This window comes from Tetrao urogallus, assembly GCF_951394365.1.
Source record: "Tetrao urogallus genome assembly, chromosome: 2".
NCBI classification, from domain to species: Eukaryota; Metazoa; Chordata; class Aves; order Galliformes; family Phasianidae; genus Tetrao; species Tetrao urogallus.
In genome coordinates, this window is record NC_136814.1 from 50,564,958 (window position 1) to 50,586,498 (window position 21,541).

Below are 21,541 nucleotides of genomic sequence, written 5' to 3' on the forward strand. Positions count from 1 at the left end.
TGGGTGAAAAGTGAAGCTAGAAGTGAAGATAGTGGAAGATAAAACATTTAGCTGAACAAGAGAAATCCTGTGCTGGGACATTCTCATTTCTAATCAAAGTATTGCCTAGAAATGAACTTGGAAAGCTGATTGGGGTGTCCTGAATAATACAGAACATAACACTGACTGAGAATACAGAATGTTGATAAGGATTCATGACAGAGTGGGGGAAAAAATACGTCCTCTATTTTTCCTTAGATTTGGTATCACATTTGAAAATACAGTCATAACAACAGGCAGAAGTACTAAGATTATTCTGCAAGAAATAGGTCTGTATAGCAAGGTTTCTGGTAATTCCAGACTTGCTATATTTTACTCAAAAAAAATGAGTGCTTTCCAGATAGGACCTCTGAAAAGAGACAAAATTTAAGACGTGCCTTAGGGTAAGGGGACTTCAGCCCCTTAAAAGAATCCCTGCAATTACCTAACCTGCCAACTTTCCAACAAGATAAATGGAGGCACTGTAGCTTGAAGGTGCCTTGGTTTGAATGAGATGCAATAAGTAAGGTCTCTCTGTTCTTACAGGAATCGTAGATCTGATAGTACTTATAAAAGAAGAATAGAGTTGGTGCCCTGCTGACTAAATTGTCCTCTAGAGGAGTATTAGTTACAGAGCTTCTTTGTTAACTAGGCTGTATGCTTAAACCACTGTGAATTTCTCTTATTAGCAGGATTTTTAATAGCTTTACATACGGATATACTAAGTAAATGCAGGTATATCCATATAATTTATGCATATGATGTGTACACGTACAGTATTTTCTATATTAATAAAAGTTTGTGAAGTAGAAATTGCACGATTTCATTACTGTTGTGCTACACTAAAGAAAAACACAAGCATTAGAATACTGATATTAGGAGAACGATAAGCCAACTTTTGCTCTTTCAGTCTGGGAGCTTCCCATAAGGTCTTTCTTCCTCTTCACTTTAATTTCCCAATTAGCTCTCGTGGATAACAGAGGTGTTTCTTATGCTAGGTGTTTTTATGCTAGAAATTTCCCAGTTGCTCACCTACTGATACTTTTACCTTGAAAGATGAAGTAAGTCCATGAAGTGCATGTTTGTAAAGAGTACACAGTAATGGTTTGCAAACCACCCTGGACAGAATGGCTGATAATGCTCATTTACCCCATGGCAACACAAAGTAAATGTTGTATAGTATAGCCCAGGTGCCTAAATGGACAGCAGACCTTTCATACAGTCCTGGGAGCAACCTTATTATCAGCTGTCACAGTTGATGTGATCAATACCGTTGCTATGATAACCTCCTTGGCAGAGGAGCTGGATGGATGGCCGTGTCGATGTTCTCTCCCCAGCCTCAAAAGGACATCCTGCTGCACGCATGCATGCAGCACAATAGGGCCTGTGCTCATTGCAGGAGGGTGGCACAGCCCCGTGCTGGCATCCTGTGAGCTTCCTTCTTTCTTTTCTGCTTTTATGAATGAGTTGCATCAGGTTTGCGAGGAAATCCCTTGAAGGCATGCACTTGAGGAAATGCCTGGGACATGTCAGTCACTCCACCCCCACGGGAGATTAGCAAAATGAGAAGTCATAATGCGACCTGATGGAAAAATGAACTTAGTTCTTGTCCCTGCGTTCTTGCACACACACGCTCAGCATGTCAGGGAGGTGCTGGGGGGAACTGTCAAGTTGTGCCTTGATCCCTGAACGACCGATAATTTTCATCACGGATGCTGCTAACTGCTTCATGGTTTTTTTTTCGTTTTGGTTTGTTTGTTTTTCATGCACTTTGTGGCTTACCGAAGCAAATGAAAGCTTTAGTCCAAACACCACTTAAAAAACTTAGCTATTCTAAATGCAAAGCTGTGTGTTTTCTGTATCTTTTATCAGCTGGGTGCCTATCTACTTTTTTACACAGAATTCGTATTCATTTTGAATAGGCCCTTTTCTGCTGCATTCGGGTTTTGGAGTTTGATTATATGCTTTTCAGCAGCATTTGTTTTATCAGCACTTCCTGCAGCATTCGTTACACATTACGACAGCAGAGATTTGATTCCATTTAAGAGTACCGTATGATGTATGGAAAAGCAGTAATTGCTTACCTGTTTGTCAGTTGCATTCTACTGTGAACACTTCCAGCGTTACTCTACGTAGTATCAAGCAGTGTTATTTCTTGTTTACATTTTCTACAGCAAACAGTTTCAAAAAAGAAACAATGAAAATAGTTTATTGCCAGCACCACATCACAATTAAATTTCCATTTATAGGGACTTGGAACTGTTCTCTGGTGAACGCTGAGTTCACACATAAATTAAGTTTGAAAACTTCAATCTTTGTTTTCTATACGCCTAATGAAATGCAAATACAATTTTGTGCTTGTCAGAAAAAGGAAAATTAACCTGTAGTGAGAGTTGTGCCTGGAGTATTGTGTTCAATGCACGTTTGGGAGTAGGGGCTGTGAGGTGTCCTGTAGAGAGCTAAGTTGGGCAAGTTGTATTTATGTACACCTTTATGTAGAGGAGGAATAACACATAACATTCTAGGTGGCTTTTTATGAATGTTACTGGTGCCTGAAGTGCTAATCCTACTATTTCTGTGCCTTGGAAGACTGACTGTCTATTAGGGGAGGCTAGCTGTGAGCCTCTTGTGATGGAGATCAGGCAGCATTCTTACTCTGAATACACCACTTTGAATTTTGTCCAAGTTCTGTAATTTCTAAAAATAACTTTATTTTTGTTATGAAAATTAGACAGCAGTTAGTCCTTACTTCTTGAGCTCTTTGCCCAAGCAGAGCCCAGCTGTCTTTGTGTTCCTCAGATGCCTGGCCCCTTGTCTCCAGAGGAACTGCTGGCATGAGTCAGACAAATGAAATCACTGTCAACTAGAGTAGCATGCTCTGTGTCATCCCAATTATTTGAAGCCCCAAAGGTCAATTCATGACTTGTTTTATATGTGAAATAGCTCTCTGCCTTAATTCACTAATAGAAATAGCAGTATGCTCCTTGGCTTGCGTCTTGCCAAGTACTGACAGAAGCACAGCTACCTGCGATCTTCTTGTCATGCTTAGGAATTAATATTTTTGTCCTGAAAGTTAGAGGGCGCATCACAACATTCCTATTTTTTCACATCTGATTTTACAGTGATTTAAAACCAAACTACTCCCACAGATCCAAAGATAGATGTTACTAGCTTTATGAGATATGCCCAGCAACTTGTAGTTAGAATTTGGAAGTGCATTGACCAGTGAAGGAGATTCCTCATTGAAAACATTGAAAATTGCAGCATTTTTGAAGTGAAATGGAGCAGCTGTTTTGAGGTATACTCAGATGAAATTGAAGAGAAACTGTGAACTGGATGCTGGTCAAACTGGTGTTGGATGGAAATAAAGAAGCAGCCTTCCTTACTCTCAGGTGGCCAATGGGTTTCTGGATTGCTGGTGAGGGCAGGGCGTTGTTGTTTTCCCTCTGCTGGAAGGTGAAGGAGCTGAATGCGAATATTATAAGGGCTGTGTATTTTACACTTTTCTTCTGTCATTTTGATGATGGTTTAAAGAGTGAAGTATATAAGCTGTGATTCTAACGGGAACAATCCCAAACATGAAATACTGTGTTGAAGTGAAATTGATAACTCATTTTTATTAGCCTTCATATGCTCAGGTAGAATTTGTGGGATTAATTCTGAAAGCTTAATCCAGATGGAAAAGGTTAAATTCAATGCTGAGGGAATTTGATACCAATTCATTTGTTACCATTGCTGCTTCTTTTTCTCAAAAGAATTAGAGATTAAGTGGAGAATTGTGCATACTATCCTAATTTACTGACATCGTTTAACTACATGAACCAGCATTAAAGAAAACCTCTTAGTTAGCTACTATAGTAAGTAAACAAGGAGATGTGGTCACCGTGCCAGTTTTTACATCTTGTGGCTCATGTATTAGTTCTTGCAACTAATGCACCTTTTCCTTTTTCTTCAGGATTTGTCTGGATCCATTGACGATTTGCCGACTGGAACTGAAGCAACGCTGAGCTCAGCTGTTAGCGCATCAGGCTCTACAAGCAGCCAAGGGGAGCAGAGCAACCCTGCACAGTCTCCATTCTCCCCTCATGCTTCACCACATCTCTCTGGCATCCCCGGGGGCCCATCGCCTTCCCCTGTGGGCTCTCCTGTTGGAAGCAACCAGTCTAGGTCTGGTCCCATTTCTCCAGCAAGTATTCCAGGTAAGCTTGTTGCAACAAATGCAATTAATAGATTTATAATTGTATATTAAAATTACTTCTAGATTGATAATTCTTAATTCTAGGAGAATTCTGCATTTTTAGTGTCTTCTTCTCTTAAGAAATGCATAAATAAAGCAGGGATAATTTCAGCTTCCAAGTCCTCAGAGCTCTCAAAATTCTGAACTTGACTCCACGAGTATATTTCTTAAATGTCTTTTTCATGGCCCAGTTCATGCAACTAATGCTATTTTTATGTGTTTGGTTCATGATCATCTATCTATCACATATTTACAGGATCCCTTTTCTATTTTTACATTGTGTTTTTGTTGTCTTTGTCTCTTGGAGTTCTGTGGTGACTTGTGACCCTTAGTTTGAGGCATACTTTTTTCAACTTCGTTTTTTAAAAATGGAGTTCAGGAAATGAATGTGAAATTTCTTATGAGATCTTATTTAATACTTGCAAAGATCAACACATTACTAGGAATCCAGACCCCATAGTATTTTAAACAACAGTATTATGTTTGCCACTCGCACTTCTTTGGCAGTGTTGGTACAATATCATCCATGTATATTCAGAAATTTGTGAAAACCTTCCAACATACTCAGAAGAAAAAGAAAAAAAAAAAATTTGGTATTTTACATGAGTTTGTTCTCTTTTAGATGCTCAATTCTTGTATTGTTTTCTGACATTTTGAATGCTAGAGAAACTCGAAGTAGTTGGACAGTACTGGCATTACTCTGAGGTGACATCAGTTGCTGACAAAAGCACAACAAATCAGTGTGAAACTTGGTTGAAAGAAAGAGAAATTGCAACTTTTTATCATTAGATGTGTTGTGGACCAAATGCAAGTTAAGATGCAGTGAGCAGTATGTTTTTTGGTATTCCATATAAAGGTTAAACCGGGGAAATGTACGTGCCTATCTGTACACAGAGGTCGAACTAGATAAGCAAAGGTGAGTAAGCTCAGTGCACTCATGCTGGTTGCATCTGAAATGAGTGTGTCAAGCCCTGATGCAGCATGTATGCCCCACAGTCATTTCTTCTTCCCTCCAGCCTCTCTAGCTGGCAGCATGTGCTCAGGTGGAGCAGGAACAGCAGGAAAAGTGACAAGACAGAAGCCTCTGTATTACAGGCAGGATGGTGACCTTGTATTTGCTGTGCATCTCAAATTGCGCAGTGTAGAAACCCTTCCCTGTTATTGAGTGAAGTCAAAGAGTCCACCCAGCTGGAAAGGTAGCTGTTCCCACAGTCTAAGCCAATCCTTGCACTTTGCAATCAGGACCCAATTCGGTGGCTTTATGGGAAATCTTGACTTCCTTCCTGTATTGTCTTAGGTTGTAAACTGAGGTTGTGATTTCTTGGAAAGCTCTCAGCTTGGTTCAGTTTTGACTATCTCTAAACAGTCAGATTTGGACAAACAAGTTGATTGATATTTTAGCTGCCTGGTTGCTGAGTAGAGGAGGAGTGTTGTGAAGGTGAAAATAGTTTTACTGTAGCCATGACAGAAAAGGGTGTGAGCAGGATGATTTGTAGGAAGAAGTAATAACTTTTATCGAATTAATTTCTTTGGGGTAAAAAGAGGTGTGGGCTGAAAGGTCAGAATCAAAGTCACTTCTCTTCAGCTGAGCCCAAACTTTTGTTTCTGTTGCTGACCTAGTGAAAAGTGTTAGCTCTTCATAGAAAATGTGTCAGTTTGAATGCAAATTTTCTAGTCTGTTGTGGTAACACGAAAGACATATTAGGAAGTCTTTTCATGAATGGCAATAAATCAGAATTGCCTGCCACTGATTTCCCTGGTTTGGGCAACCTTCTTATCTACCTGTTTTGATAAAGGTGAGCTCTCAGTTGTGAACTAGTGCACTGCCATCTTATGAGGAAAACCGGGCAGCTTCATTAGCTCTGCTGCTGCTGTTGCGTTTCTCAAGCTACAAAATGGAATGAGTAAAACTGCTATTTAAAACCCGGTGACTAGTGGGACACTGTTGGATGCTCGGGTTTCCAGGCCATGTGAACTCCACTGTGCTCATCATTTCTCCCCATTCACCTGCTTTCCCACCATTGTGCTTAATTACTAGGATTTTATAGGCTTCTTCATCTGCTGTAGTCACAGGACACTGGCAAAAAGTAATAGAGCTTGTTTGCATTTCTCTGGGCTGCTTGCAGTGTTCAGGTTGTGGCTGTTTTTTGCACATATACTGAGTAGTCTGGCGTCTCTCCTTTAACAATTTTGTTCCACTCCTATTTTCCTCTTTCTTCTCACCCTACCCTTGTTTGTTCTGACCTCATTCCTCTCCTATTACCTCCTGCAATGTTGTGCCACAGCTTCTCCATGTGACATAGATTGGCTCTTTCAATCATTCTCTCTCCAGCAAGTCATTGTAAAATGAGCAGCTGTTGTGTTGCTGATAGCTACAGCTAGGGAAAGCCAAAATGTTGCAGGGGGTTCTTGGTGGGAAGGCCTTTAAAATAAAGGTGTTGCTTTCCCAGGGTTCACTGGAAGAGAAGCATCCTTTTCCTCATGCCTCCTTCATTGCAACAAAATTGACGACTAATTTAACATCAAAAGGGCAGGAAAACAGACAACCCCCTATTAAACCTCCCAAATGGCTGATTCAGTTCCATTGCCTGTTTAAGCTGCTTCCTCACTCCACTGCAAGTCTGCCTTGCCGTATTGCTTTCTGTCACACGTTGTGAATTTCATGGGAATGGACTGGTGCTGGCAACACTGACATTGGCACATCCCTAGCTCAGTGGGCATTTCCTTTCTGTACTCTGAAATACTGAACGGATATTTTGTGCAGTAAGTGGCACACGTATACAGCCTTTTGTCTCCATTTATATAACAAGAATAGATCAGGGAAATTAATCTCTAAGAGTAGAAAAAGCAACTTCGGCATGTTTTGTTTTGAGAGGGTTTTATCTCAAAAGGGTTAACACTTCTCTTTCTGACACACTTTTGTTACAGGACTGAAATCTTACTCTTTTACAATTTTTAATGATGTAAAATGATATTCTGATGTCCTAATAAGTGATTCACTATTCTACTTTGCCAGAATTCCTGATCTCTTTATTTTGTAGCCATCTTCATAATTAGGGTTCATGTTCTTCCAAAAGATGAGATGCGATGCCCTGCACTGCTTTAGGTCTTTAGCCGTGCCTGATTCAATCCTAAACCATTAGTGGAAGCTGACACAGCACATCATCAAAATGCACTGCTGTTGCCAGAAGACCTAGTGGATGTTAATTTCACCTTTTTTTTTTTTTTTTTTTTTTTTTAGCTTCCTGCCCAACCATTCCGGTTTACCAACAAAGCAAAAATGTAAATACACTAAACTCCACTTTCTCCCCCTCCCACATCTCCAGTTTTGATCTCGGTGGCCAAAGGCTTTTGTCAGCTCTTTCTCCCTTGTGGTGTAAGCAGCAAAAATTTTTAATATTAAGAGTTGTGTTGAAGATTGCTGATAAGCCAGGGTTCGCTTAACATGTGATGGATGAGCAGATTTTGTGTGAGTTAATAGATTATATTATTTTAAAACCCCTGCAGTAATTTGTATTTGTATAGAAAATAAGAGTACGTTATACTAATAATTAACAGCAAATGCTGCCTTCAGAAATTATGGTGTACAAGTATCTTTTTACGTACATCAGTATTTTTTACATACACTTTCAATGTATTTTAGGTTACCCTCTGAACGAACAAGCTTATTTTCACTCTGTAAAGCATAAGCTGCACTGCAGTTTTTACTGTTACAATTATATCAATGTCTTCTTTTATAAAGGAGTCTTCTTTTTCATAAAGGAGTTAGAATATTCAGGAAGAAATCCATGTGTGGATACTCTTACCTAGGAATGCCGTTGTCAGTCTTCTCGATTTATTCTGCCCAGTGGTCAGCACCCTCCTCTGATTAAAATTACCCCAGACACTTAATGCTTGTAATTATATGAGGCAGTGGGTGTGTTCCATTCTGTGATCAGCTCTGCTCTCTTCAGACCGGGGATCTTTCCTTCCTAAAGTGGTCAGAATTACAATAGCACTAGAGGAAAAAATGGAGGAGGGAAATGGGGGTGCTCAGAGAGTGCTGTAATAAGAATTCTTCCCCTAGTGTACATGTAAGTCAGTGTGTGGGCTGACTAATGGTGTAAACAGTGACAGAAAAGAAAAAAAAGAAAAAAAAAAAAAGAATAGTGGTTAGTCTATCATAGTCTTAAAGTTATTACTAGAATCTGAGTAGGGCAGTGGTTTATTTTGTGCTATATAAAAGGAGAAATCATAGATTTGTACTGTTTGCAGAAGTGGCTGCAGCAAGACAAGCTGATGACACTGGTTGTGCTTTAAACAAGAATTCGGAAAAAATTTTCTTGGCATGGAACTGTTCCACATGCTTGCTCTGTTGACCTCCACTACTGGTATATTATAGAGCATGGACTCTTCTCAAACATTGAGGGAGAGAAGAGTACCATACAAAAGTGAATTTATAATGCTGTATTCTTTGCTGAAGTTTTACAGATACCTCCCCATAATTGCAAAACAAGAAAGAGGATTATATCCTTTTGAAATGGACGTGGTCCCCCTGTCTAGAAAGATTATTTTAACACATACATCAATATTTTCCCCCTCGGCTTCTCCGGAGGCAAAAACCTTGCAACAAGCTGTTGCAAGGAAGATGCATGCTGTTCATTGGCATCCACACCAGAAAAAAATACAAAACACAAAATGCCATTGACGTAGCTGTGTTCTTAATCACTGCTACTGCACAAAATATCCATTCAGCAGTTTTGCAATTCTAAAATGCTTACAAATGAAATACATGAACGTTTCATGTAACGATTTGTTAAACCTCTTTCTTTGAAAGTTTGAACATTTCTAATTTTTCTTTTTTTTTTTTAAGAGGAAGTAAAATAGGTAAATTGCAGACCCTCTTTCTGGAGAAAATTTTGACTCTGGGATATGAAGCAGCTGATCTATGTTTTCTATTACAATTCAGCCTGGGTCACCACTGATTAACAATCTGTTGTCCCAAGGCATCATGAAAAAGGCAAACAGTCTCAGTTGAATTTCCTGAGAAGAACCCGTGCTCCAGAAGGTGCTGTGAGAGCTGCTCTTCTGCTCCAGCCTGGCCAGAGAGATCAGGGAGGGCGGGGGGCCTCTCTGCAGAGGTGTTCTTCCCAGAACAGGTGCAGGAAATGAAATGAGACACAGACATGCTGTTCAAGTTCCTCCTGTTGTATTTTCTTTACGACAGAGGGTTTTGTATTCCAGAACCACCAGCCTGCTGTTTTTCATCATCTTGGAGTTAAGCTTCAGATAAAAAAGCAACAAAAAGATCGCCAAACTCAGTGTGCCCTGGGTGTGGTGGTTATTAGGGATAGTTTTTATTTTTCAGTTTGCGATGTTTTCATTTGCTTAATACCTGATCTACCAGCTTTTGTATTTCATAGTCAGACATTTCAGTGATTTCCGTGTTGGGCTGTAATTGCTGTGCAAGAGAGTGATGAAGAACCAAAGCCCCATCGACAGATCATCCTGCAGGCTCACAGAGCACAGCATCCAGCACCCTACAAACCCTTCATATGAATGTGACCCAGAGGGACGCACATCCCGTGGCTGTGCTTTGTCCCTTGCACTGTTTGTCTCCTTTTGCCCCTGCTGGAGCTGTTTCCATCACCCTGGCCATATGCCCTGGCAGCATGCACGGGGCAGGCCACCTCCTGCAGCCCCACTTGCCCTGCGCTTATGCACATTCACCTGGAGAAAGGAGGCTGTTGAAATCCAATTAAAATCTTTGCATAATTATGCATGTGCTCTGGTTCACACATTAAAATTCAACCATACTTAGCAGAGCTGACAGGATTTAGCAGGTTTATTTAGTTTTAGCTTTAGATGTGTGCTTTAAGGCCATCATTGTTTTATTGTTGTTTACATTTTAATGTACCTTTTTTTCTTATTATTTTCTACTTAGATTTTTTGCAAGAAATTTAAGATAACATGTATTTGTTTCTTGAAGTGTGACTTTTTTCTTTTTCTGTGGTTGTTATTTGGCCATACATAGTACTACTTTTCCTGCAAATAGTTGCAAATAGTGCATTCAGTACTATCATAAGTGAACAAGTTGTCTTTCACTCCCTTACCCATTGCGATATTAGGCAGTGATGAATGAATGGGAAAAGCCTCTCACATGCTGTTCATATTCACAGGTAGTTGTTATGCCCAGGCAAAATGCGGCATAAATGCAGCCTGCCCCACGGTGAGGTGGGTTTTTAGAGCTTTTGGTGTTGGTGGGGACTGTGTATCTCTGCCCTCAGGCATATGAATAGCAACCTTTGTACCTTAGAGTCAGGGTCAGAACTGCCTGGACAAGAACATGGCACAGCTCTCCTTAGAGAAGGAACCTCAGCAACTGCAAAGGCAGCTTGAGTTACATTCAGCTACAAAAGAGTCATTTAACTTCAAAAAGAGAACATTTCCAATACTTCCAGGTAATATTTTTAAAAGATTAATGAAAAGCAAGGCATTCTCTTTAGGGACAGAGTTTATGCAGGTTGAGCTATGGAGAGCTTCAACCAGCTCTGTAACAGCTCCATTCTGCAGGTGGATACAAAGCTCGAGATGCCAAATGGGCCTTCATAAAGTAAGCAGAGAACATCAGTGGTCCACGACTGCTAACGTTCCTGTTTGCTCCCTGTCTCCAGATAGCAGTGGACTCAAATTATTGTGATGTGTTGATTGATTACAGCCGTTAAGTTTCTTAGTAATCAGTTTCATCACTTATTCTCAATTCACACTTGCACCTTTGATTTCTCTTCCACAACAGGGTGATGTGGGTTGTCGTTGACTAATGAAGAACAGAATTGGTTTCGGCATGAGACAAACGGAATGCCGACACCAATCCCAAAATGCATTAATCTTTAATAATCCACATCTGCATGTTTATAAATGATAGAACCAGGGGTTGCTAATGCTGATCGTCCTCCTTCCAAACAGAAAGTGACACAGCAGCGGTGGCTGTGGGCTGGGTGCTCAGCTGCCAGCCACCCGCCTGACCTTCAGAACCATAGGGAAGTTGTGAGCTGTTGAAATGCATGAGGAGTCGCTTCCACACTGGTGTGCAGAGCTCTTTGCTGCTGGGCAGGCCAAAGTGTGGCAGAATGGATCTTGTCTGTGGGGAGAGCAGCCCCAGCATTGGTGGAGGCAGGTTGCCTCCAGGTGCCTTCAGCCTTTGTGCTTGCGCGTCGCCATTTTCTTTCTCAAAAGCAGCACTGGCTGTGCTGTGTGCATTTTAATTCAGAACGAAGTGCGGATCAGCTGAAAAGAGTTTGATCCTTTTGAGGATAGCATTAATGAGAGCACATGCATTTTACTACTAAAATGCCTATTAATCACAGGTGATGGAGTAGTACAAGAGGTAGCAGGCAGGCCGAGCAAAATAGCTCATTGCCACATACAGCTCTGCTCCACTTTCCACCTACCTGCCTGAACTTGAGAGGCTTGGGAGCAGGGAGGAGTGAAACGCACCAGAGCCAACACCACCAGATGATTAATATTGATCTTGAACAACTCTTACACGGAGCAGGGTCAAGGAAAAAGAAATACAGATAAGAAACAGCACTTTCATTTCCTATTTACCTTTTCTTTGGTATCTTGCATGATTTTACAGTAGAAATACTATAAATGAAAAGTTGAGAAACAGTTTTGTTAAAATTTGGCAATGCTGAAATGAGGACTGAAGGTTTCTATCAGATGGCAGATACTGGAAGTGTATTTCTGCTACATTTCTCATGCTTCTCAGGCTCCACAAGAAGCAGACAACATGAGGAATGGTTTGGAGAAAAATTCTATTTGTAGTTACGACTGCAGTGCAGAGAATGAACACTGATAATGGAAAATTATTTCTTTGGGAACTTGGATTTATTTCCTAAATTGAATTATTATGTTTTTAATTTCAGGTGCGTGACAAGATAGGTTTCATTTCTGGAAGAAATGAGCAAAATATAGTGAGGAAATGTACCCAGTCCTTTGTTGAGAGCTTTGGGTTTTTTAGTACTTGTATCAATAACAATTTAACATTCTGGTTAATTGACATTTTATAAAAAAATTGAGAATGTTTTTTCTCTAGCTGAAGCATATGTTTTTTGTATTAACAAACATGTAATGTCACGTCCCGAGTAATTACGAATGACTAAATCTAAGCAGTCGTTCAGTCTAAATGCAAGCTATGCTATCATTTTTGTGAAAGGCTTAAAGGGACAGCGTAAAAAATACAGTATGTTTACAGGATTGGGATCATTCACTGAAGAACATAAGCACTTTTTCTTGATGTTTTACACAAATTTCAGAGAACAGGACCCCAGAAAAAGTCTGGGGTCTACAGAGATGGGAGAGAATGCACTGAGTGAGTTGCTGCCTTGGCCCCTGCGGTCCCTCCTGGCCCAATTTGCTCCGTGCTCTGGAGGGAGGTGGTGGCACAAAGTGCAAAACATGCAGGGGGGTTGTTGAATGAGACTTGGGGAAAAAAATGAAGTCGGAGGCTGAGCTTTGAAGAGGTTTCTCTAGTGAGGAGCAGCGAGTGAGTGGGGAAGAAAGGAGCGAGCGCCTCATCTAATCTTTCTCATGGGGACCCAGGTGGACAAATTGGCAACCCTGTTCACAACCCTCCCCCTCTCTCCTTTGTACCGTAAGAACTGCTAATCGGATCCATGCTGCTGCAACTGTGGTTAGTTATTAGCAGAATAAAAGCAGATTTCTTCAAAAGAACGGGTTGGGGAAAACGGCTATACAAAATTGCAAGGTTGTTAGAATCTTAAATGCACAGCGGTCGATTTTTTCCTATTCTGAATTATACGCTGAATACAGTCTTTCATCTGTCACTGTGCCCGTTTCTTCAGAAGGCAGCCAAACATTAAGCTTCTCAAACAAAAAAAGTGTTTGAAAGAGGAAAAATATTGGGGAGGTGGAAGAATAGGGAAACGAGGAGGAGAATTCAGGTTTTGTTTTTATTAATTTGGCCTAGTGAGAGAAATAGGAGTTTGCTGCTTCTATTCAGCTGCTGTGCCCCAGCCTCCATCAGCCACCATTTCTGAATGCGGGGATTAGGGAAGACTTAACTGGTTGCTATCCTGGGCTGCGTGGTTCTGGATTGGCCTCCAGCAGAAATCGTGTGCTGCGAGCTCTCCTGAGCTTAATGGAAATAACGCATCAAATGAATGTGGAGTTAGGCAGAGAGGGGAGAGCCGAAAGAATTTGATCCCCCGAAATGAAACTTCTCATAACTGTAAAGTGAAATTAAAGGGCGAGGGTGGGTGTTATTGAGGATGGAGAAGCCGTGATCCCTGGCTTTAAGCTGACTTATGCCTTCACTTATAAAAATAAATGTGGTGTCCTTAATTCTGTGGGGCTCCAGTGCCTTCCTGGTTTGCAGCAGGATTTTGAAATTTGTTGGAGAGGATCCTTTTTGTTGGGCAGACAGGTGCTCTCTGGGGACTTTGAAAATCCGCTTGTATTTGGATGAATCGCGCTCTTTTGAAAATTTCCATTGACAGCCAACTTTGGGCTTCTTGCCAAAATCTCAGGGAAGGAGAATCTGTGATGCGGGAGCGCGATGCTCCAGTCCAAACGCTGAGGTGGCTCCTGGATGGGACACGGATAAAACGGGGCCTCCTGCTGCCACCACTGCTGCTCCCTTCCCTCCCTTCCCTCCATCCAAAGATGCCTTTGCTTTCAGGGCAGTACTCACTTTCCTGCAACTTGACACTCAGCCCACTCAGCCTACTCAGGTAGTGCTAGCAATTATTTCAGTTTATACTAGGGTGTTTCTTGCAAGTCTCCATGCCTTACTCAGGGGTTACACAGCCTGGGAATAGAATTTGTATGTCCAATTTGCCAGATTCCATTTTTCCTTTCTGTTTTTCCTTTTTTCTCTAATAAAACACAAAAACACAAAGATCCATAATACAATGACTTATTCTGTAGTGAGGGTGACATTTGGATGGTGTTCCGTAAGTAATACCTTGGGACCACACACTGAATAATGAGGATGAAACAAGATATCAGATAGCTACCTCATCCTGTCAGTGTCATCTTTGTTTTAGAATTGAATGTTATATCGTGTCAAACAAGTAGCTTCTGCTATTGAAATAAAGATGTTTATCCTGTTGCATATATGCAAAGAAAAATTGGATCAGAGGTCCTGCAGGCCCCCTTAACTCAGTGTTGCACATTTTTTAATGCAGATTTTAGAAGAATTTAGCACTTCGGTTACGGTGACCTTGTGGAACTTGTTCAGAACCTAGTTCTTGGTATGTTGAATATAATACAAATTAGCAAAATAATGTAGAGTGTGAATTCTAAGGATAGCTGTCAGGAAATTGTGCACTTGAAGAACAGGACTTTTTGGTGATTTTATTGTGGCTTGTATGTGATACTGGTATATGTTAGCTAAGCCTGCGTCTTTGGAGAATAATGCATTTGTTAAGAGACACTATGGCAAATCAGGACCTGGTCTAACAATATCTCCAATAACTTTGCAGTGCAGAGCATCCATGGATTTAGCTTGACAATCCTCACACTGAAAGAGCATCTTTGCACCGCTGCAGAAGAACAAAGCAACTGCTTATGGTCTCATTTCTAGAAAGCAGTGCATTCTGTGGCCAAACTATCCCAAGGCTGGAGGGCCATGGGCTTGTCTGAACTCCCAGGTCTCAGAAAATGCCTTAGTGAGAATTGCCAGAGCTGCTGTTGCTTGCAAGGGCTGTTAGCTGCATTGTGGTACTGAGCGGGGCCAGGAGGCCTGGTTCAGGCACAGGTGCCTGCATTGCACTCTGAGGTGGTCAGCAATGCCCCAGCTGTTTGGGTAGCCAGAGTATGGGCCTGGAAATCTGAATGGTTTCCCGTGCTGCTGGCTTTCTGAAGTATCTCTTACCATATGAAAATGAGGAGAGTATTAATGTTTTGTGAATCTTAATTTGAGGGATATTCAGACAACCGTTGTTTATTATTCAGATGAGTAAGTTGCTTTAAAAATACTACTGGTACAACAGAAAGCTTGGTTACAATGTATAAATTAAGGAAGAAAATTATCTTTCTTTTTTAGGGGTCATAGGCTTTGTAAGATGAAAGAGATAACACAAACCACATGACCAGCCTGCCTTTATGCTGCCCATAGAAGAACTTCTTTCCTTTGGGGTCATTTGCACCTCACTTCCAATTTCCTGAAAAGCCCATTTAAAACAATCCCATACAGAAGCCTATTTATGATCTGATGTAGGGATCTGAAACCAAGTGTCCTTTCCGGCCTGTGGGCCTCTACTGTCACATTAACTGTGATATAATCCCATTATTTTATCAGATTTCATCTTAGTACTCACTAGGTTTCCTGGACCTCATTATTCCTAAGAGGAAGTTGTTTCAAATTCCAATAATGGTCTGATTATCATCCTAAACACTGTGCTCTTTTTCCTCCTTGATATTTGGCCACAGATATATTTTTAAAACAAAGTCACAAAATTGGAGCTTTACTTTTTGTCATGCTAAATAATATGCATGCCTTTGGTCTCCTGTCATGCACATAGACATTCTCAGTTCCCATTCCAGTTAGCGTTGGGCCTTTTTGGTTTTCATAGATTCACCAGAGTTGGAAAAGGCCTCCAAGGTCCTCTAGTCCAAGTTTTATGTGCTTGAAGGCTCATTAGTAGCACATCAGTTTCCTTACCTTTGCTAGAAATAATTCTCTTAATTCATCCTAGTAATATATTTGTTTGATTCAGGGTCACAGTAAGTGTTTAGTTGTAATCATCAACAAATAGCTCAGTTTTTTCCGGTTTGCCTTTCCCAATTTCTAATTGATAATCCTATAGCTTTTCAATTAGAAAATGCCTCTTTCTTATTTGTAAGTACAGATTTTTGCATTTTTGTTACTCCAGCATTAAACTTGTTCCAGTTTCCTAGGTAGTATTTTGACCATCTGTTGTATTGACCGTACTTGCCTATTTTGTAGTTAACCAATGTCATTAATACAGTTCTAGGGCTTAATTCCTAAATTAGATTGAGAATTGGCCCAAAGACAGCCCACAAGACCTTTAACTACTGACTTTCCTGCAGCCCGAGCCTGTTGTTCCCCTTTCAGCACAGTCTGTTTCTGTGATCTGTCCCCCTGATCCCCATTTCCTCATCTTGAAATTCCTGTACTGATATCCATCCTTTCCTCCTTAACCAGTAATTTCCCAGGGGGAAACTGTTATCACTGAAGTGCTTTCTTGATTCAATTGTTCAGGCGCAATTCCGTGAGGTATTGTCCAGAGCAGTACAGAGTACTGCTGCTGAGCATCCTCCAGTGTCATTACATTGATGGAAGCAGAGAGCCCTCAGCATGTTTCAAAACGTTACTGATTTGGGCAGTAATTCATCACAAGGACCCCTCCTCAGCAGGATATCAAAGGTCTGCTCTTTCTTGCTATGTTGGCTCTAAGGAATTTACTTTTTACACTTTAACTGCGGATTTCATGGCTATAGTCATAATGCAGTCACCATTTAGTACTTTTCATAGATCACCTTTTTCCAGAAGCACAATGAAGTCTCTTCTATTTCAAGCATAGATTTTAAAAGTCTCATACAAAATGTTTAAAGGCATTTCTAATGTAATTTCAAGAATAGAAATAAAGCTTATAGCTAAGTTATTTAGTAGTTTAGATTCTCTCACTTCTTTAGCTGACTTAGTTTAAAAAAAAAAATCTGTTTTAATAACTAATTTTAAGATAACTCTATACATTCTGAAATAATTTAGCTCGTATGTTAAATCTAGGTAAATGAACAAGTATGGCATTACATATCATTTTAACATGCGTTTGCTGTGATCTTGCATAATTGAAATACTGTGAAATATCTGTGGTGCTCACTTTGTGTAAGCCTTAGCAGGTACATTATCTCACCAATGTGCCAACAATACTATACAAAAAATGGGAAAAGGTCATTCCTGTTTAAACTTCCGTCTGTGTATCATGGGGTCAAAGGAGGCAGTAGCCTGTCGGTGGAAAAAAATGTATTGTTTTTTAATTCTCTTAAAAAGCTGTAGAATTCATGTTTAAAAAGAAAAGAGGTTGTTTTTTTGTTGTAGGGTTTTTTGTTTTTTGTTTTTTTTTTTTGGTAGAAGTTTTCCTTCCCAAATAAAATACAGAAGTCTGTTCATGTATTATTTAAAGTGACTTCCAAGGATACCAACTACAATACTGGTTGAAAGGGAGGAGGATTAATATCATTTAAAGGAAAGAAATGAAAAATCTTTAAGGTCATTTCTTTTCTTGACAAAGAAACTTAAAAAGCGTGGTGGACAGGATCTTCAAAGTCCTGTCATCCTCTTCCAATCAATAGGAGTTAGATACCCAAATTAAGAGTTCAGTTCAAGCCTTCAAAGGTATTTAGGTGCTTAACATCCTTTTACCTCTCACATCACTTCTAAGGATAAAACGGCAGGTTTTCTGAAAATATTTTTGTGCAATACTTGGCATGTCCAGAGTCTGGATAATTTGTAGCACCCCGTGATCATTAGCATAATGGCCACTTGTGTTGCGTGTTAATTCCTTCTTAGAGTATATGTGGAGGTGATTGTCTTGTTTATGAAATTGTTTTCTTTTGTGAAATAAAATCTTAGGCCTCCAGTTTCTTTCAATTAAAAAAAAAAAAACAAAAACACCAAAATCAGAATGCAAGCTTTAAAAAGTGAACTGAAAAAGAGCATGAATATTTACAGAGGCTGTAGAGAATTCCACTGAATTTGTAGAGTGTGTATTTCCAAGATTGCAGATGGAGATGATTTCTCTGTAACGTGTCGTATGTGCTCAGCTCTAGAGCTCGACTTTCCCTGTCTGTGCTTGCACATCTGCATGTGTAGGATAGGGCTCCTGCCAGGTAATTGAACTTAATACCAATGTAAAAAATTGAACACCTGCTATAAATGTATTTGGAGTATGTTGCCTAGCATGTATCTTCTGCATTATATTAATGCCTCCTAAGCTTGGCCAAGCCACCATCAGACAGGATCCCACTGGGAGTTGTGGGGTGCAGTCAGGAGTACCTCTGCATCTACCAATAGCATTAAGTATTTTAAAAGTCTTCAATGGTTCTTGGGAAAAACAATGACAAAAGCAGTTGAGATTTTCTTGTAGCATGCTGCCTGGTAGTGGTGCCGCAGGCATGGCCGCAGTTGTGCATTTGTCGGTGCACAGACACATCAGCTGGTACTGGTTACACAATCACATTTCATGGGTTTTCCTTTTGTTCATTACGCTTCTCTCTTTTTTTTTTTTTTTTGTGTCAGTGTGCAGGCTGGCCATAGGTGGTGGCCATGACTCTGGGAAGCAAGCGGGGCACTGCCCCTTTCCTCAGTTCACTTCCAGCTTCGGGCCTTCTTAGCTCTAAAGAAAGAGCAACCCCTGCTGGCTCTTCTTGAGCTGGGCTCCCAGCTCCAGAAATAACCACAGGAACCTCGCCTCAGCCATTAAAAAAGGGTGGCTGCTAAGCACGAGGAAATGATTCTCAGCAGGCACAAATCTATTTCATGTGTTTTTATTCTTTCCATTTCTTTTAAACGGAAAACAATCTGAGCAGTTTCTGAGGATGAGGGATATAAATCTGTCTGCTGCTATTTATAACATGCTCGTCACTGCAGTGGCTAAGTGCTTAAAATATATATTTGTTGCCTAACCTGAGGTGGTCTTCAAATGCCTTTGGCTATTGAAAGCAGCCACATCTCAAAGCAGGAGTCCAGAAGCCGTCCTGCCCCAGTCCTCCCCCTGCCCAGGCTGCAGCAGGCTGGATGCTGGGCATGGTAGCACTGTTAGGGTGGAAGGACAGATGCAGGGTTGGATGGAGACCCAGAGATGTGACTCTGTGATCTCTTCAACCAGTGCAGTGAGCTCCAGCATTAAGCATCACGTAGCCTATTGAAAGGGGAGATTTAGTGTCCTACACCTCACAGACAGCATTATGGGTGCCATTCTTCCTCTGTGGGTGGATGGACATGTGTGTGTCTTCTGAACGAGGCCGTAGAAATGAGTCTGTCTGTTCTGGGTGGATATTTCAGCAAGCTAATATCTTTCTTTTGCCTTTACTTGAATAATAAGACACCCCTTTTCTGTCTGATCCCTTTCAAATATGCTTCATGTTTACCATATACATCTGCGCATTACTCTTTATTCCCAAGTTCTACATGGACAGTCAAATAATATTAAAACCACTGATTCATTGAAATACTTTTTAAACTGTTGTTGTTAGTCATTTTTGTATTGACTGAATTTTTGGTTGGTAATATTGTTGGCGGCAGGCCATGTCTGCCTGGCAGGAGGCCAGTTTAAGCTCGGCAGGATGGGCCCTATTGTTCAGCAGACTTGAATTTTCTTAAACTCTCTAACAGAAATAAGTGTCAGGAGATTTGCAGCTATAAATTGGATCATGTCAGTGAGGTTGGGAACTTGCTCAATGCAAAATTGTACATTTCACCATGCCTGTTGCTAAATATGTTTATGCGTGTTTCCTCCTTGGGTTTCTAAAGTATCCTGAAAAAAGCCAGACCTGTAGGACTCTGTCTTTGACTTATACAGCTGGTACTTTCTTTGTTGTTGAGTGGTTCAAAAATGCAGCAAGGCTTCGTTTTGTGCACTGTAATGTTAAAAGCAAGTCTGTTTTCCCTTTTTTTTTCTCTGTGTGTTACAGGCAGTCAGATGCCACCACAGCCTCCTGGCAGCCAGTCAGAATCCAGCTCCCACCCTGCTTTGAGCCAGTCACCAATGCCACAGGACCGAGGTTTGTTAGGTGTTTGGGTCTTTTTATGCTGGTGTCAAATGTAGCCTTCATTTCAAGTTGTGCATTAACAATGTGAGATTTGCTAGTATTTATGTTCCTTTTCCCAAAGAAAATAATGACAGTCCTTGTTGCCTGAGTGTTTTCTTTTATGTGCAAAGAGCAATTGAATATCAGGTTTTACCAAAACATAATTGGAAACGGGGCTTTCTTAAAATACAGTGAATTCTTACAAGTATAAAAACAGTTTGCTGTAGATGCTTGATTTATGTTCTAGAAAATTCACCTTTTCGTTGTCTGTCTTGGAATTGAGATCTATGGAAAGTATTGTAGAAATAGTAGTAGCTGCAAGTACTGTGGTTTGATCCTGTTCTTACAATTCTCTAACGTCTTTGCATGGACATGATAGCTTGTCCTCTAGGCCAGTTCTGGAAATAAAAATATCTTTAAGTGTAAAGGGAAATCAGCTATTTAGGTCAAATGGCTCAAAGATTTGGAATTTCCAAAGAAAAACCTTGCAGGCAACAGCACTGTTCTGAAACATAACTTCCTAGCAAGTGCTCACCAAAATAAACAGAGGGTTATTTTCTCTTAATATTACTGTTTATAAACTTCAAACTTTTTTCCTTTCACCTCCTTCCTTCCTAGCTTATGAAAAGAGAATTATCACAGCTTTTTCACATGGCCATATGATTAACTTCTGTAAACTGGGCACCCTGTCCATGCAGTGGTTAACATGTGCCCGCAGCAAGCTTGCAAAACAGACACATGATAACTGTGATAAACATGGAGTTATTTATGAAATGCCCCTCCTAAAATGTCTTGCTACCAGAAATATTCCAAGTAGCACCATATGGGGATACCATAAATACTGGAAGTTTTCTCACAGTGAAACAAGTTGAACTCACAGAATGACAAATTTCTGGGACAGCATCCAGAAAGAACTAAGAGGATTCACAAAGAGGAGGAAAGAGTCCTGATTTCTGCTGTTTTTCTGTGCTGGATGTTACCTCCTCCAGGAATGCTGATAAATGAGAACATTAAATAGAAAATTCCACACTCAATTTGTTTGTTCTATTTCATTTTCAGGTCATTCTCCATACACAGTTATTAGTGCAGGAACCGATTTTCCCTTTAAAATTGTTTTAGAGTAACGTGTATGCTTTGTGGAAATAGAATGACCTCAGTACTCGATGCAAATGTGTTATGTTTTGTAGGACAGAATGTCACAAGACAGTGGGAGTGGATCAGCTTGAGGCTTTGAAGACCCAAACACTTCAGAAAGATGCGCGCGTTTCTTGGCATGATTGGGTCTTGGCACAAAATGTGATGCTGCTCAGTAATAGTGAGGAACAGTGTTGTGTTCTTCACCTGGCTTTGGGGGAATGAGCTAGGTGTATCTGACAAAGCTGTAAAGTTTGGCTAAACCTTTTGATTGCTGTTACAGAACAAAACTTGGGTGTTGGTTATACGGTCAGAGAAGACAGAGAAGATAGCTACCATAACTGGGAAGTCAATCAAGTAAATAACAGTGAG

General features: G+C 40.5%; 1 protein-coding gene across 1 annotated transcript in view; it reads left to right on the forward strand.

Annotated features, from left to right (window-relative positions):
• ARID1B (AT-rich interaction domain 1B) overlaps positions 1-21,541 on the forward strand; it is a gene marked incomplete at both ends in the record, with an annotated part of 315,911 nt that overhangs the window by 214,315 nt on the left and 80,055 nt on the right. The window contains 2 exons of the mRNA XM_079550855.1: positions 3,974-4,217; positions 19,919-20,008. Coding sequence (XP_079406981.1) covers positions 3,974-4,217; positions 19,919-20,008 — 334 coding nt within the window. The remainder of the gene's footprint in view (positions 1-3,973; positions 4,218-19,918; positions 20,009-21,541) is intronic.